Source organism: Mandrillus leucophaeus, unplaced genomic scaffold (assembly GCF_000951045.1).
Source record: "Mandrillus leucophaeus isolate KB7577 unplaced genomic scaffold, Mleu.le_1.0 Scaffold942, whole genome shotgun sequence".
NCBI lineage: Eukaryota > Metazoa > Chordata > Mammalia > Primates > Cercopithecidae > Mandrillus > Mandrillus leucophaeus.
Genome location: NW_012110275.1, coordinates 11,615 through 29,746, shown reverse-complemented (window position 1 = coordinate 29,746; position 18,132 = coordinate 11,615). Strand labels below are relative to the sequence as shown.

At 35.9% G+C, this 18,132-nt stretch overlaps 1 protein-coding gene across 1 annotated transcript in view; it reads left to right on the top strand.

Moving 5' to 3' along the window:
* The window catches only part of LOC105532231 (inactive N-acetylated-alpha-linked acidic dipeptidase-like protein 2), a 612,136-nt gene extending 599,127 nt beyond the window's left edge, over positions 1-13,009 (top strand). The window contains exon 10 of the mRNA XM_011970318.1: positions 12,887-13,009. Within this exon, the coding sequence (XP_011825708.1) occupies positions 12,887-13,009 (123 nt within the window). The remainder of the gene's footprint in view (positions 1-12,886) is intronic.
* The last annotated feature ends 5,123 nt before the right edge of the window (positions 13,010-18,132 follow it).

The following is an 18,132-nucleotide window of genomic DNA, read 5'->3' as shown; positions in this document are numbered from 1 at the left end:
CACTTACCCTTCCGCCAATCCCAGATAAGCCCCTAGAAACGACAAAGGATTCCTTTGGTGCCACTTAGCCAGCTAGACATCTCTGTGGCTGCTGCAGCTTCTACCCGGGACCTAACTTGGGCCCACCAGGCTCACTTCGCCCACTCGACCTGGCAGGCTGCACTCAGCTCGTGCTCGCTTGAATCCCGCCCCTGCCATGGCTCCACGCTTAGCACGCAGCTGAGCCAGGTGTGCTGCAACTAGCACCCACGTTGGGCACCAGCGCCAAGATGAGGGAATTCAATGGTAGCCGAAAACTAAGAGATGCCACCAATCGCAGAGTCCCAACAGGTGTTACAGCTATAGCTCAGGGAGTCCCGAGGTCTTGGCCCCCAGAAGTTTAGCTGCTCTTTCTCCCATAGTCCACTGAGTGGAAGCATGTTACAAGTCCATTTATTCCTGCCACTCGCAGATGGGCAGGCAGAAGGGAGTGACACTCAGTGGCTCTTTCACTCCCGCAGTTCGGCGAGCAGGAGGGGGTGTGTTACCACTCTTTTGTTCCTGCTGCCTGCAGCTCAGCCAACAGGGGCATGTCACAGCTCTCTTGTTCTTACCACCTGGAACGAGGAGTGTTACAGTTTTCGTGCCTTACAGTCTTCGTGCCTGCAGTTTGGAGGGTTCCAGGTTGTCCTGTGACCAAGAGAAATGAGATGTGCAGACACAGGATAGCAAATAAGGAAGAATAGAAGTTTATTGAGTGAACGAAGGAAAGCGCTCAGTTGCAAAAGGGCACCTGAAGTGGGTAGCCCTCAGCTGCAAGAGGGGACCCAAAGCGGGTAAGTCTGTGAGACTGAGTCTAGGGTTTTTGTAGGTTTGGTATGAGGAGGCTCTGACCGGAGGTATTGTTGGAAAAGGCAACATTCAATTAGTTAAAAAGCATTATTCAGAAAGGACCAGTCAGGAAAGAGTGGGCAAACAGGAATGGAAGCTCTCACTCTGTCACGGATGGTCTACCTAAAACTGGCACCTTGCTTTTCAGGCTTTAAACTGTCTTTGGCTTGAAGGTCAAGTTTCACTGGGGACCTGCTTGTCTAGGAATTTGCCTGTCTCCTGCGCTATCATACATATGTCACCATCACCCACTCCCCCTCCTAAGAAAGGGAGAGAAAGTTAATTTTCGTAAAGGTAACAAATTCTCCTTAGGAATAAAGGAAAAGATCTGGGAGTCCTCCCTTTTGCAATGTAGTGTTACCTATGTTAGGCATTGTTATGAATGTAATATTTCCATGGTTCTGGGTTTTATACCCCTTTGAAGTGTAAACACATACCTCCCTGTAGGTGATTCTCTAAGTGTCTCCATCTATTCAGCCATTATTTAATTTCCAAGGCTTGGCCTCTACGTACAGTTTCCGGTAAAATTTCCTCACATAGTTCTCCATGCAGAAATACGGTTGGCCACACATTTCTGCAAGTTCTGCATCCACAGATTCAACCAAGATTGGATCTAAAATACTTTTAAAAAGACACTAGAACAATACTACAATAAGAAAAATACTATATGTACCTACTATTTCCATACTATTTACAATGTATTAGATATTATAAGTAATCTAGAGATGACTGCAAATATACTAGAGTATGTGTGATTATACGCAAATACTATACCATTTAATGTAAGGGAGTTCAACATCTGAGTTTTGCTACCCACAAGAATTCTAGAACAAATTTCCCAAGCATATCGAAGGACAACGGTACCTAAGTAGACACTGCCTGGCAGTACAGTATACAGGCACTCAATAAATTACAGCTACAGAAGTTGCTACTATTGAACTCATAGTGCGCCCAGAATTGGTGGGTTCTTGATCTCACTGACTTTAACAATGAAGCCGCGGACCCTCATGGTGAGTGTTACAGTTCTTAAAGATGATGTGTCCAGAGTTTGTTCCTTGTGATGTTCAGACGTGTTCGGAGTTTCTTCCTTCTAGTGGGTTCGTGGTCTTGCTGGTTTCAGGAGTGAAGCTGCAGACCTTTGCAGTGAGTGTTACAGCTCTTAAGGTGGCACCTCTGGAATTGTTAGTTCCTCCCGTCCAGAGTTGCTCATTCCTCCCAGTGGGTTCGTAGCCTTGCTGGCCTCAGGAGTGAAGCTGCAAACCCTCGCAGTATTATAGCTCACAAAGGCACTGCAGACCCATGAGTGAGCAGCAGCAAAGTCTATTCCAAAGGGCAAAGGAACAAAGCTTCCACACCCTGGTAAGAGACCCGACTGGGTTGCCACTTTGGGCTCCGCAGCCTGCTTTTATTCCCTTATCCAACCCCACCCACATCTTACTGATTGGTGCATTTTAAAGAGAGCTGATTGGTCCGTCTTACAGAGAGCTGATTGGTCTGTTTCAACAGGATGCTGATTGGTGCCTTTACAAACCTTTAGTTAGACACAGAGTGCTGATTGATGCATTTACAATCCTTTAGCTAGACACAGAGTGCTAGACAGAAAAGTTCTCCAAGTCCCCACCAGATTAGCTAGATACAGAGTGCTGATTGGTGCATCCACCAACCTCGAGCTAGACACAGAGTGCTGATTGGTGCATTTATAATCCTTCAGCTAGACATAAAAGTTCTCCAAGTTCCCACCCAACTCAAGAGCCCAGCTGGCTTCACCTAGTGGATCTCACACCAGGGCCACGGCCACCAGTCCCCTACCGCAGGCTCACACTCCTAAGCCCTTGGGTGGTGATGGGACTGGGCCCCGAGGAGCAGGGGGTGGTGCCCATCTGGGAGGCTCAGGCTGCATGGGAGCCCACTGCGGGGAAGGGGTGCTCGGGCATGGCAGGCTGCAGGTCCCAAGCCCTGCCCCATGGGGAGGTGGCTGAGGCCCGGCGAGAATTCGAGCGTGGCAAGGCCGGCGGCAGTGCTGGGGGACCTGGCACACCCTCTGCAACTGCTGGCCTGGGTGCTAAGCCCCTCACTGCTTGGGGGCAGCGGGGCCATCCAACCACTCCAAGTGCAGGGCTCGCCAAGCCCGTACCTACCTGGAACTCGCGCTGGCCCATGAGCGCCTGGCGCAGCCATGGTTCCTGTGCGAGCACCTCTCCCTCAAGCAGAGAGAGCCGGCTCCAGCCTCAGCCAGCCCAGAGAGGGGCTCCCACAGTGCAGTGGTGGGCTGAAGGGCTCCTCAAGCACTGCCAGAGTGGACACTGAGGCTGAGGAGGTGCCAAGAGCAAGGGCTGCCAGCACATTGTCACTTCTCAATCCTCCCTCTAAACAACACACCCCAACTGCTGTTGGTAATTTGGTGGATGACTGCTCTAGCTACTTCCTGCTGGATAGGGGTGATGAAGGGGTCCTGCAGTTGTAATCGTTTTGTAGATAATAGCTTCTTGACTTTTTTCAGTTTCCTATTATTGCTCCCACATACCAAAATTTTAAGGACTTATTTTCATTTGCAATGCCAGAAGAATTAAAGGATAACAATATTGTGTATGAATACATTTATTTTATAAATTATTGAAATGTTCTGATATGTATTAATTAACACATCAAATTAATGATATATTTTTCTTTAGAACTGCACATATCCTTTACCTCCCTTTAGCTACTAAGAAAGACTTCATTGATTTCATTAATAAAAAGGTGTTTATATTTAATACTCATCTGGTTAAGCCTTGGAAAGTGTAGAGAAACCAGAAAGGGAAGTCAAAGAATTCTATGGCTCTATTCATTCAACAAGTGCTGTAAAACAGCTCAACAATCACTTAATTGATATATGTGATAAATTTTATTATGAATTGTAAAATCTTAAAACAAACTCTAGTGTATTCAGTTTCGTTTCACAGGCTCGAACGCTTCTTATTTTTGTTTTTCAATTTCTGTAGTGTTCTCTGTATTATCTGGAGCTGTCAAGCAGCAGTAGATTGACGAGGAAGATGTGAATTCCAGTCCAGATTCTGCCACTTACTAGCAGAATCTGGTCAGATAAAACCTTTGAATTTCAATCTTCTCATCCATAAAGTGAGGGTGATTAACAACAGTTTACTAATCTTAAATAGTTGTAACTATACCTGTATCCCATATCTCATGTTCCCCATAAATATGGGCATACACTATATATGAATAAAAATTAAAAATTAAGAAACAGTGTATGTTAAACCATCACATAAAACCTTAAAACACTCAGTAAATTTTAAGAAATTATGGAATTAAGAAGACAGCAGGCAAGATTTTAGTAATCGTAAACAGATGAGTAGGAGAGAAGATAAAAATTACCAATACCTGGAATAAAAGAGAAGACATAACCTAGATCCCATTAAAAAGGTAATAAGAAGATGATGTGAACAATTTAAAAACAATATATTGGACAATTTAGATGAAATAGACAAATTATTTGAAAAGCAGAACTTAATTAAAACTGACCTAAAAAGAAGGCAAGACGGATCTCTTTAGGATAATAGAAATGTCCCATAGAAAGGTTGTTTTGCTTTGAGGTATAATTTATACATAAAAAATGCCCAAATCTTAAGTTTTAAGTTAGATATCTTTTGACAATTGTATATGAATGTAAACACCATCCAAATCTAGAAAAACAAATTTATTTGTAACTAACCCATAACTATTTAGTTAATACAGCTTTTATTTGCACCTTACCTAAAGGTTCTTTTATAAATGTAAAATACTTCCATTTTATAGTTAGTCCTGAATAGAGGAGAAGGAAGGCAAATGTCTGAACTGGAATTAAAATCTTAAGGTCTGCTCTTAGATACACTCTTCCAAGCTTTAGTTTAGAAATCTTATTGAAGGCATGGGGATTATAGTGTATTAATTGGTGGATCCTAAAGTGATCCTAGAACTTGTGAATATGAACTTATATCAAAAAAGGATATGTGCAAATAAAATGAAATTATGGATCTTGAGATAAGTGGGTGGGCTCAGAATCCTATGACAAGTGTTGTCTGTAACAGAGAGAAGAGATGACACATAGAGGAGGAGGTCATGTGAAGAACAAAGCAGAAATAAGAGCTACGCAGCTACAACTAAAGAATATTTACAGCCACCAGAATCTGGAAGAGCCAAAGAAGGAATCTCCCATAAAACCTCAGGGAATGAATAGAGGGGTGCAGATATCAATATAGACAGCAAAACAAAAATGCTCCTGAGTTCTCAAACATCTTTCTAGCTCATAGCTGATGGTTTGTTTTTGTTTTTTGGGTTTTTTGTTTGTTTGTTTGTTTGTTTATGAGGCATAAACTGAAGGGTATTTAGGCTTCAGAAAACTCTCTTCGGGTGTAAATGAAAAAAAAAAAAACACAAAGAATATGATTATTTTTTTCTTTCCTGATATGAAATCATGCTGCATTGGTTACTTGCACAGTGTTACCTGCAAACAAGTTGTTTGCCTCTTTCTCTTCTTTTGCTGGAAGTAAACAAACAAGAACAAAACCGAATTCTCAAGAAAGTTAAAGGGAGAGGATGTAGAAAGAGATCTCTCTGTGACTCATATGTAGAGTTAATAATAAACACTTTACAGTTAGTGCTATGAGATCTTAGAATTTGCGGAGCTGGTAAATAGGATCTTGTATGTGATCACAGTCTTTTTTTTTAAGTCAACTTATTAATACAACCAACCTTTCCAGAGTTCCTCCTCATTTTCCTGATCTTTATGCCAGACATTCCTAAATGGATTCTTCTTTTTAGAATGACAGCACAGATTTGGAAGCATTAACAAACACTAATCACTTATTTTACTGCATGGGATGTTTAGTATTTATTAAGAAAGTTTAATAGCTTGGCTATATGTATTCACTCAATTATTTACCTTCAAAATATTAATTAAAGGCATTCATTATAAGATGACTTCATTTGTGAAATACACTGGTAAGTGAACCTTTTATTATTTCTTTGTAGTTGTCCTTTAGCTTTCCCAGCCTCCTGATCTGACTAGAAAGTGCGATGTAACAAAAAATTACATAAACGTAAATTACTTAGCTAATAATACATGGTATGTATAATAGGATAAGCACACATTCAGTGATTAAGGGTAAATACATCAGAGATTAGCTTGAAGAAAGCCTAAAATATGAATACTGCCCCCAATGGATGTACTTTATTGGCATATAAGAACTTTAAGACTGAAAACATATCTGGATAATTGAAATGATTCACATTTTTAAGATTTGCATTACAATTAATTACCCCCACCTCAAAAGTACTTTACAAGAAATAACAAAATGTTTAAGAATTCCAGACACATATATGTATACACTGACACACAGAGTTGATGTCTAACATCGAGTTTCTAACAACTGTTTTGTGACATTGTAGAATTAATCACTTGATTTTTTTCATGTTTTACTTTGTGTATTTGGGTAGAATGAACATTTCTAATATCTCTTCCAAGTCTAAGATAAGGATACTAAATCAATAGCGATAGAAGTACAGAAGTGCCTCGAATATTTTGAATAAAGCTAATGCTATAAACTTTCCTAGGACCTAAAAAGTGTAATATGAAACCGATTGTATCCAGAAAACAATGTGCTAATATTGTTCCACATTTGACCCTTGGATGGTTACACTTCTGTTTAAACTCCACATTACCTCAGATCTATATTACTTTGAATAGTGATGAGAATGTCATGTTTCAAAACTTATGGGTGTTATTATCTTTTTCCTCAGTCCAGTATATTATGAATGTCAGTGCCATTCAAAGCTTGCTTGCAATGTTTTAATTTCATATACTAAGTTAAATTTAAGTATTGATGTGTATGCCTTCTGATTGCAGAAAAGAGAATATCGCAATGCGAGAGATGCACATGGGACTTTTTAGATTTAATTTTATTTAGTCTAAGCAAGGAGTTTTTGATGATATCATTTAAACTGTGCATAATGTTTTTGCTGCATATGGAGAGTAGATGAACGCTTGCAGGAAATTGGAACAAAAGGTGGGGAAATGATCTTTGTTAACATAAACACACAGAATCTTGGGATGTTAATAACTTTGTTCATAGAGAGGTTTCATGATACAGAAATGAAAGTGTGGGCTGTAGACTCGAATAAACCTGAGTTTGAACCCTAGGTCTACCATTTATTCATGTTATGACCTTGGGTTAGCACTGGAACTCATTGGTTCTCATTTGTAAAGAGGGAGTGATAATAGTTTCTGCCTGATAGGTATGTCTGTTGATTAAACTAGGTGGTATATGGAGAGTACTTATCCCGGTGCTGATACATGGAAAGCACTATAGTAATTCTAATCATCCCAGACCATGCATCTTTGAGTGCCAACTAAAGAGAAGGCATTGATTTTGTTCAGTTTAATTGCTACTAACCCTATGTGACAAAATGTTTTAAATTATTGTTTCTGAAAAACATGCAAAAGGGTTCATTTTGGTGTGGTTGTGAGTTGAAGTTTAGTTAACTCACTGTAGTCTAGAACTGAATTAAACATGACCCTGGAATCTTTTCTTCTCCTCCATGTATGTGCTAACACTGAATTTCACCATGTTTACATCCCACCCTTATTTCAATGTCTTTGTTTCTATTGGTTCATCTACTTACATACTTACAATGGTTTTTCTGGGTAACTTTATTGAACTTTGAATTCCTTTTCCTGAAGACTATGACCCATTAATTTATCCCACATTTTTTTTGTGTGTATGTGTTTTAAAAATCTTTTCTCTTCTGAGTACTTTCTCTAGCATTAAAAATATGTCCACGTTGGCTGGGCGCAGTGGCTCACACCTGTAATGCCAGAACTTTGGGAGGCCAAGGCAGGAGGATCACGAGGTCAGGAGATCGAGACCATCCTGGCTAATACAGTGAAACACTGTCTCTAATAAAAATACAAAAAAAATAGCCAGGTGTTGTAGCGGGCACCTGTAGTCCCAGCTACTCGGGAGGCTGAGGCAGGAGAATGGGGTGAACCCAGGAGGCGGAGCTTGCAGTGAGCCGAGATCGCGCCACTGCACTCCAGCCTGGGCAGCAGAGCGAGACTCTGTCTCAAAAAAAAAAAAAAAAAAAAATCCATGTCATCTTAAACACAGTGAATACACTTTTTGTTGATTCTTTAACTTTCTTTAGCTAGTAATCTATTTTTTAACTTTTCAAGATAATCTTAATTTCTAGAAAGAATAATGTAGTTCATAGTTAATGTCTCACTTCTCGTATTTACTCCTCACCTGATTTTATTCTGTATCCTGTTCTTGCAACTCCAGAGAATCTTCTCTGACAAAAGACACCAGGGATCTCTGAAATGCCCCCTCTAAGGGATAATTTTCATCTTAATTTTATTGTATTTCCTTGCTTTCTTTTCTATATTGATTATTTATTCCCATTCTCTACTTTTTGACTCCCATGGAATAACAGTTACATGCTTCTCCATACACTTTTCTGATAATTCCATCTATAACATCTTCATGAGTTTTGCTTTTATGTTCCCACCTCTTAAGTATTGGTGACACTCAGATATCTTACCACTCAGAGATCTGTTCTACACTCAGTATACTTCTAAGTCTACATGTGTTTCACATTACATTTTAACTACCATGTATGTTTCTCAAATTATTGTTATATCTCCAGTTCAGAATTTGGTCTTGAACTTCAGACCAATATAGTCACACACCATCTAGATGATTTTTTTGAATGTCCCACAAACGTCTCACCTCAAGTATTTAAGATTTTCTGCCCTAAACTCTCACATTTCTATAATTTCTAAATTAATTAAATATCAATCTATTTATTCTATCAAACAAGAATGGAACATAACAAGTTGATGTGTTTGAAGAGTCTCCTAGACAAACAGAAATGACCAACTGTAAACAGAGATCAGGATAAGAGATAGTGGTGGGGTGCTATGGATCTGAAGTTGGTAGGTGAAGCTAGAAAAGCAGGTAAATCTACCTACAGAGCCCGTGAAAATGAGACAGTTGAGGGTAGAATGCCTAGAAACAACATGAAGTTCCAAAAAATAAAATAAAATCAAGTTACAGGTAGAGAGTAATATATAAATTAAACACGAGGAAAGTCAAACCATGGAGTTCAGACAAAAGAGTTGAAAGATAAAGTGGGCTAGATATTGTTAAAAGTTACACAAATGACAGAAAATTTAGGGACTGTGGATGGCAAAATTGATTTTTACACCGTATCCTTGATAAACTTCTATTATCAATATCCGTTTTTCTGTAACATTCTTACTATGATCTTAAAGTGGTAGACATTCAGTATTCAGGTTTCCATATCTTGATTTACTTAAAAATTGCTTCATTTTGATATATCAATAAATTTTTCCAACAAAAGCACTTTCTAAATTGTTATATATTGCTTTACTTTCCTTTGTCCATCTACAGATGTAAAATATTTTTGAACAGCCATGATTTATTGTCAATATAATAGCAACAGAAGACTTTCATAAAGCACGTATTCTTATTTGTAATCTTTTCTTTATTTTTTATATTAAGCTGTATAAATACATGTTTATTAAACACAATTGTTATATTCATGTGTATATGAAAAAGAGTGGTATGTTGTCTTAACATTTTGAAATGAAGCGATATTTGGTTTTTACATGTCCAAATCCCATTAGATTAAACTCTGTGAGATTAAGGACCATGTACTACGTGTAGTGGAGCACCTGGCATACAGTATGTTAGCTGAGTATTTTTTAATAATAAAATAAATGAGGCACTAACAACAAAGAATGGTATGTCAAGAGATAAGTGAAGGAGCAAAAGAAAGAAAGGGATTACATTGGACAATAAGGGACATATTCAAAATTTAAATTAATATGTCCTCCCACTGAATAATTGAAAGTTCAATAAAAATGTTGTCAATTATAACTCCCAACGTATATCTTTATGGGATCCTTCAATTTGAGGCTTGCTGATACTTTATCTCTGCACTATTTATGAAGTTTTCTTTCTCCTGGTAAACTAGTAAGATAAAACTACTTATGAAGTTTATTTAAAACTACTTATGAGGCAAAATTTTAAGGATTTCAATTATTAATCATTAAATGAAAATGAATGCAATAAATTGTCCATGGCAAACTTTCAATAAAGTATATTCAAAGTTATCTCTATTTGAAAAAAAAAATATCTAAATGCAAACTGTATACTGTTTCTCATAGGATGATGGATTTCCTTTAGTTCAATATTCTACCATAATCAGACACTTTCTGTATAATATCCTTGACAAGTCTTTGTTGCTTACACTACTGTATTAGTCTGTTCTCATGCTGCTAGGAAGACATGCCCGAGATTGGGTAATTTATAAATGAGAAAGGTTTAATTGGCTCACAGTTCTGCATGCCTGAGGAGGCCCCAGCAAACTTATAATCACTTCAGAAGGTGAAGCAAACATGTCCTTCTTCACATGGCAGCAGGGAGAAGAAGCATGAGTGCCCAGTGAAGGAGGAAGCCCTTTTTAGAACCATTAGATCTCCTGAGAACTAACTCACTCTCATAAGAACAGGATGGGGGAAATTGCCCCCATTATTCAGTTATCGCCACCTTGTCCCTCCCACAATATGTAGGGATTATGGGTGTTACAATTCAAGGTGAGATTTGGGTGGGGACTCAACCAAACCATATTAGTTACCGTCAACAATACGACTGCCACAGCATCACTATGATATTTATTTTTTAGCAACACTAACAATTCCATTAACATAATGTCTCCTGTGTGACAGGCATTGGACAATTTACATCATCACTGGGAAGCATATATTATTACCCAGAGTTCTTAGATAAGGTAACGATTCCTTTGGCGAGTACGATACTTCAGATTGTTTAGTAGTAAAACTAAAATTTTAATCTATGTCTATGTTGACTGCCTAAAATCACTATCCCAAAATCCTTATTGATAACCAAAATTAAGTTTAGTAGGCTTATTGCATTAAGGGAGAATGTCACCTTAACAGAGGGCATTAGTTTGTTAGCTACTGTAACAAAACACCACAAACTGGGTAAATTAAACAACAGTAAAGTTGTTTTATTTGTTCATTGTCTCATTTTTCCAGGTTTTCTCAGAGTGGGTTCCTTCTAAGGGTTGTAAGAGAGAATCTATTCCATGTCTCTTGCCGAGATTCTGGTGATTTACTCCCAGTCTTTGGTGTTCCTTGGCTTGCAGACCCAAGACCCAGATCTCTGACTTCATGTTCCCATGGTGTTCTCCCTGTGTGTATGTCTGTCTCCCCTTTTTGCAAGGACACCAGTCAGATTGATTTAGAGACCCATGCTACTACAGTATGATCTTGTTGTATCTTAACTAGTTACATCTGCAATGACCCATTTCTGAATAAGGTCACATTCTGAAATACTGAGCGTTAGGATTTAAACATATTTGTGAAGTCCTAATCCCCAGCACTTAATTATGATATGTACATTTGACAACAACCTAACTCATTTTTTGAAGGAGACAATTCAACTCATAACCCTGAGTTTTACCAGGTCCTCAAAATGGGGAAATTAAGAAAGGACATTTATGATATTTTAAGCCTAAGCTGTATGAATTTTTTGGCGAGTCTTACAAGTGGAATACTGGTTGGAACTGGGCAAAGTTTCTAATGAATTAGTTTGAGATTGGTGGACACAATGAGAAGAGGAACACAAAGCCTGTTTTGATGAACAAGTGTTGATACATATGCTGCTTGGTTGATTCATAATCTTATCCAAAATTTGAATATGTGTTGGAGAGAGAAGTTAGGTTGCTTTTCTTGATCTCAGTATTGTTAAAAAATAAACAGTGAACTACCTTGTCATAGAATTGTTTCATATATAGGGAAATTGAATTATGTTTGTTTCAATCTTTATCTGTATAACTTCAAAGCCTGTGAACTACATCATTTTACCTTTCTCTTCCATCATTGATATATGCCACAGTACTCTGTAATGCTGTTGGATTGCTATACTAGTTCTAAAAAATTTAGCTTAACCTTCTTGCCCTGTTGCAAACATTGTTGGCATAAATTGGGTTAAATCTGTCTTCCTTATGAAACTCTTCAGAAAATTGTCTATCTATCTATTTGTCTATCTATCTATTATCTTTCTATTTATCCATCTTATCTATCTATCTATGTTATCTATCTATCTATCTGTGATCTATCTGTCTATTCGTACACATATATTGTATCCAAAGTCTTCTGTTTTCTACACAAATAATCTAGTTTCTTCAGGTTTTCAAAAAAAGAGAGTTATATTTATATTGTGAACAATAATCATTTTGTATCACCCTGATAATGTTGGTAACTCCAGCAATATTATTTTAGATAGTAACATTATCAGCATCCCATGTCTTCTTGCATTCTGAAACTTGGCTTCATTTGCAAGTACAAAATGAATTAGAGTGTCTCTGATGTGTTTCAACCATCTTAACACTAGAGTTGATACAGTGTATTACCACTTCATTGGCAACATATAAAGCCATGTGGCAGTTCTACCAAAAATATATATTACTATTGTTTTGAAGTTCATTTGGCAGTATCTAAAATATCATGCACTCTCTGCCTTGGCATTTCTATGTAATCATGTTTAGGAAAAACATTCCATTCCTCCAGTTGTAAAACATACAATATATAAAATAGAGATGGGATTTCAGAAATGGGTTTTATAGTCAAGATATTACCAATAAGTCTGCATTTGAAAAAAAAAGGTAGAGAGAATGTCAAGATTTTTTTTTTTCTTTTTTTGGCAAGAAAATATTTTTTGGTAAATACATGTAATGTCAAAAGTTATAGAATTCTACTCATTTTAATTTATAAATATTCTGTGATGGGTAATTAGATCAGGAGAATGAAATCCAGCAATCAACAGAAACCTTAAGACAATTTAGAGTCCTTTTTAATCTTTAAAGAAAATCCAATAAACACTTGAAAAACAAAATCGATGAAGAGTTTAAATGTTTCTTTTTTGATTTGCTACAGGGTCCAAGTTTTCTCTCCGAGGCCCTTTTTTCTACACGAGCAACAAAAATTGAAGAAATGGATCCGTCTTTCAGCCTTCATGAAACCATTACTAAGGTAGGGGAGAAATGCATTCATAAATAGGTGGGAAATATTTGTTCTTCTTTATTGGTAGATGGAGTAAAGGAACATAACCAATCAAGAGAAATCACTTTAGATTATGGGGAAATACAAAATGGACCTCTGCATTTTTCTGTCTTCAATAGTTTGTTTAAATAGTTAAGGTACATTTTTATGATACTTTTTAGTTGCAGGAAAAAAGGCTACTTTTTAAAATGAAAAGGACTGCATTTATAATAGGAAAGTCTTCTACTGTATGGCAATCATACTTATATTTTTAACATACAGATGTCCCCCAACTTGTAATGGCTCAACTTTCTATTTTTTGACTTTATGGTGGTTCAAAAGCACTACGCATTTAGTAGAAATACTACATCAAGTACCTGTACAACCATTTTGTTCTTCACTTTCAGGCCGTATTCGATAAATTACATGAGATGTTCAAGACTTTTTTCTGTAAAATACGCTTTGTGTTAAATTTTGTCGAATTGTAGGCTAATATAAATGTCTGAGTGTATTTAAGATAGGCTAAGCAAAGATACAATGTTCAGTAGGTTAGTTGCATTAAATTCATTTTCAACATATATTTTCATGGACATAACCCCATCATAAGTTGTGAAACATCTGTATTTTTATAGCAGTGAGTGAATTATATAAAGAAAATTAAAAATTCACAGTATGGAGCAAATAAGTTTAATGTTCCTGACATTACATGGCATCATATGGATTTTTACATTTACCAATTATTTAATTAACCTGTCATCACCTGCCTTTTGGGGATAGCCTTTGTAGAGAATACTGACATTTTAGTACCATTAAAATAATCTAAATATATATGGATTATTTATATTTTTATATTTATGTATGGATTATTTATATATATATATGCTTTCTTGAAAGGTTGAATCATTCTTAAATTTTAGTGAAACTTTATGTAGCTGTTTTTTTCTTTTAAAAAGAGGAAATATGGTAAAGCAAACGGAGTGAGCATCAATAGAATGAGCTCGGAATACAAAGACTAAAGCCTGTGTCTGTCTTTGACTCTGAAGAGCCGTGTGAATTTATTTTTTTCCAAACCTTTAAAATGAGAGGAGTTCGAATTACATTTTATTTAAAATTATTCTAAGCTCAAAATATCTAAATCTTAGCTATACGTTTATTATGTTTGGCAAAATCACCTAACAGGAAGCCTATCCCAGTTCTTTATTTAGTTTTTAGTATCTCCCTCCTTTGATCATATATTTTTTTGAATGTAGCAGGATAGAAGTGCCCCCAAAACACCTCCTTAATAATCAAAATCTTAACTGTATTTCTAATACTTGGAGATTTTATATATATATACACACATATATATACACACACACACACATATACACACATAGAAACATGTATTAATGAATATATAGTTTAGTGAATTCATATATATTCATAAACATATATGATCTATTTCTAATACTTAGAGATTTTATATACATATGTATATATACAGACACACATAAACATTCACGAATGGATATATATTTTTATGAATTCATATACATTCCTATACATATATGTGAATATATATTTACATGAATTCAAATACAATGAATATATATATATTTGTTCACATACTCTAGACACTCAGAGTCTACATTTATTTATTTTTAAGCGAAGCATTAAAAGCATTAAATTTTAGGGCAATGAAATAGTAATATTTTCTCCATTTTTTTTCTGCTTTTGTGTGAATCAGTACAATCAAGGATTTTTGTGGAAGGGATAATTTCAGGCAATGTTGACAGGAGACATACAATGAAATGATGGTGTCTAGCATCAGAAATCCTCAGCCAGAGAAAATGCTAGGCTTTTCATTTCAGAGGTATAAGCATGTACTGATCCTCAGTGCCTGAAGTCTTGGCCACACTAAAGAATTTCAACTCCTGAGAACATGTTGGGAAGCAAGAATTGGTCAAAAATGGAGTAAAGGGGCACAGAACACATCCCGAACATATGCAATTGTTCTTTTTTAATTAGTGTGAAACAGACAGAAAGTTAGAGGTCATTAGAGAGAAGTTGACAAATTTGTTCACAGATATTGGAATATATTTTACGTGTGTTTTCAAATATGTTTTATGTGTGAACAGATAGTTATTAACCCATTAAGTGGATGTTGGAAAGAATTATATGTCCAAGAGAAGATAAAACCTGCTTAAGTTCAGAAGCAAGAGTTCCATGAGTTTTTTTAATGATGACAAATAACTTACCCAGTGTGGATTCTGTTTCCTCATTCATCATGTCTACTTGCACTCATGTTGGAAACATTGGTCAAGTAATAAAATTGTGCTTCACAAGTTCAGTCTTATTTCACCAATAGCAGAACTGAGAAACCATAACATGAAGTGATTAATAGATACTTCATTTTAATGTCAAGCTTTATCAACAGCAAAATGAAATATATAGAGGGGTTGAATAGAGTACCTGAGCAGAAAATATGGGGTGTGGTTTTAGTTTTATCTTAGCTACAAAATTGTTATTCTATTTAGAACTTTGTTTTATTTTCTATGACAAAAAGGAGTACACTCATAATGCCCTTCCTCACTAGGATTCTGTGAGGTTGAAATAGATGATGTATACATTTTCTCTAGAAACAAAGTGTGTATTTAATTCAGTATTACTATTAACTCATTAAAAAAACCTAGTATTAAAATCTTTCAAGTAGGCCCTTATCTGCATTTTCTGAATTTTGTTTTTAGTATTATATATATGTGGATAATATAGATATAAAAGCATAACCATACTAATTTTAAATGCTAAGAGTACACTAAGTTAGTGTGTACAAATAGAATATGAATTTTAATTTATGAAGAGTTGAGGCCTTTAGAGTACTTTTTTTCACTAAGGATAAATGATATTTTTATCAACGTATCACAACATATCACAGGTATAGTATGCTTCTATTGTGAATAATAGTGTGATATATAAATAACACTCAGTTTTGAAATTTAAAAACCGATCTAGGTATACATTCTCAGTTATCAATTATAACAAAATCAATTTTCACAAAAATATGAAAAACATTTGATAAAATTATGAAGCACAATTATTACTAGTATTATGCCAATATTAAAGCATTTTCAAGAAACTAGAAGTAATTGAAATTCTGAAGATACTACTTTTTATTTCTCCCAATAAAAGTTTGTATTTGATATAGTATCATAGCACAATCACGTATTTTATATTACCTAATTAATTAAAAATAAACATAAACAAATCTAATATAAATATAAACATGTAATACAGCTATTATCCTCTTCCAATGAGTAACTCTTTTTCTTCTAGACTTTGCTATAGATTACAAGTATGATTTCATGCCAAATTAAATTTTAATTTCTACATATCAGGAAGTTAATAATTTATAAATAGGGTTTTGCTGAATTTAAACAATATTTTATTGTATTTTATCATTTGTATAAATTTATGGGGTAGAAGTGCAATTTTGTGACATGAACAGATCTCATAGTGGTTTGGTTAGGGCATTTAGAGTATTTATCTCCTGAGTGACATACATTAAGCGATAAAATAAATAAACCATATTCATACATGGGATGTGAACGGTGAGTCCTTGAAAGTAGCTGTTCACTGTTTTCCTGCAGTTCTTTTTTTTTTTTTTTTAACAAAGTTTGAATTTCTCTTGGCATTTGTCTTTTTGATATAGAGCATGAAACCCAAGAAAGTAATGAATGAGGCTCAATGTTGATGCCAATAGGTGTAATTCATCATGGCTTCAATGACAGTCCGGTGGTACAGTATAAAGTTGCTGAAGGGTAACACATGTTGCATCAGTGTTGAAGATGTTCTTCTTATCTCCTATAATTACATTAAAATTATCATAGAAACGGAACTAATTCCTTCATTGACTAAGCCTAAACATGAATTAAATGCCAATGTAAATCCTAGGTGCTTAATCCTTTAATAAGTGAATAAAAATGGCCATGTTTCATGTTTTAAAGTAGGCTTATTTCTCCTTCCACGTCTAGAAATTTTCTAGTTATGTTTCTGAAGTTTCAACATTTAGATCCTAAATTGTTCTTAGCAATCTATACATTCTAATTATCTACTATAGTCCCAACATTCAGCAAGACACTTGGAATACCCAAATGGTTACTACACAGGAGAGATCTAAGAGAATAAACAAGGTAAATAAATCATTTTAATTAATTATGTTGCACTAAAAGAGATGATAGTAATGTGGACAAAATATAGGAGGAAAGAAGATGGAGCTTTTGCCTCCAGTATGGTTTGGGTCTGTGTCCCCACCCAAATCTCATGTCAAATTCTAATTCCCAGGTGTTGCAGGAGTGGCCTAGTGGGAGGTAATTAAATCATGAGGGCAGACTTCCCCCTTATTGTTCTCATGATAGTGGATGAGTTCTCACAATATCTGGTGGTTTAAAAGTGTGTATCAGTTCCCCCTTCTCTCTCTCTCTCTCTCTGTCCTACTCCCCCATGGTAAGATACACTTGCTTCCCTTTCCCCTTCTGACATGATTGTAAGTTTCCTGAGGCCTTCTAGCCATGCTTCCTGTACAGCCTTGGAACTGTGAATCAATTAAAACTCTTTTCTTCATAAATTACCCAGTCTCAGGTAGTTCTTTATAGCAGTCTCACAATGGACTAATACAGCCTCTGACTAGGAGATCTGAGGAATTCACCAGAGAAGTGACATTTTAAGAATTTAAAGAACTTCAACTTGATCTTAATGTCAATGAGTTTCTTTTGACAGTGCTTTAAAGATCAGGTTGTTGATGAGAGTGTGTGAAAAATAATGATATGTATTTTGGAAAACAGAAGACAGATTTTTGAGACAGGTTTAAGATTGAAGGACAGGATGTATGATATAGGAGACATGAAATAGAGTGAAGAGTCAAAGATAATTTTAATAGTTCTATCTTAAAAGTTGACATTATTGCATAATTATTAATTCAATTAGGGGCTGGTTTGGAGAAAGTGATGATGACTTTGACATTGGATATGTGGAGTTTTGTAGCCCTATAGAGCACCTAGTCAGATACATCAAGAAGGCTGTTGAATATGAGGTTGTAGCTGAGAAAGAAGTAGGGTCTATAAATGCACTGTCATGTATAGTAACCACTAGTCACATGTGGATTT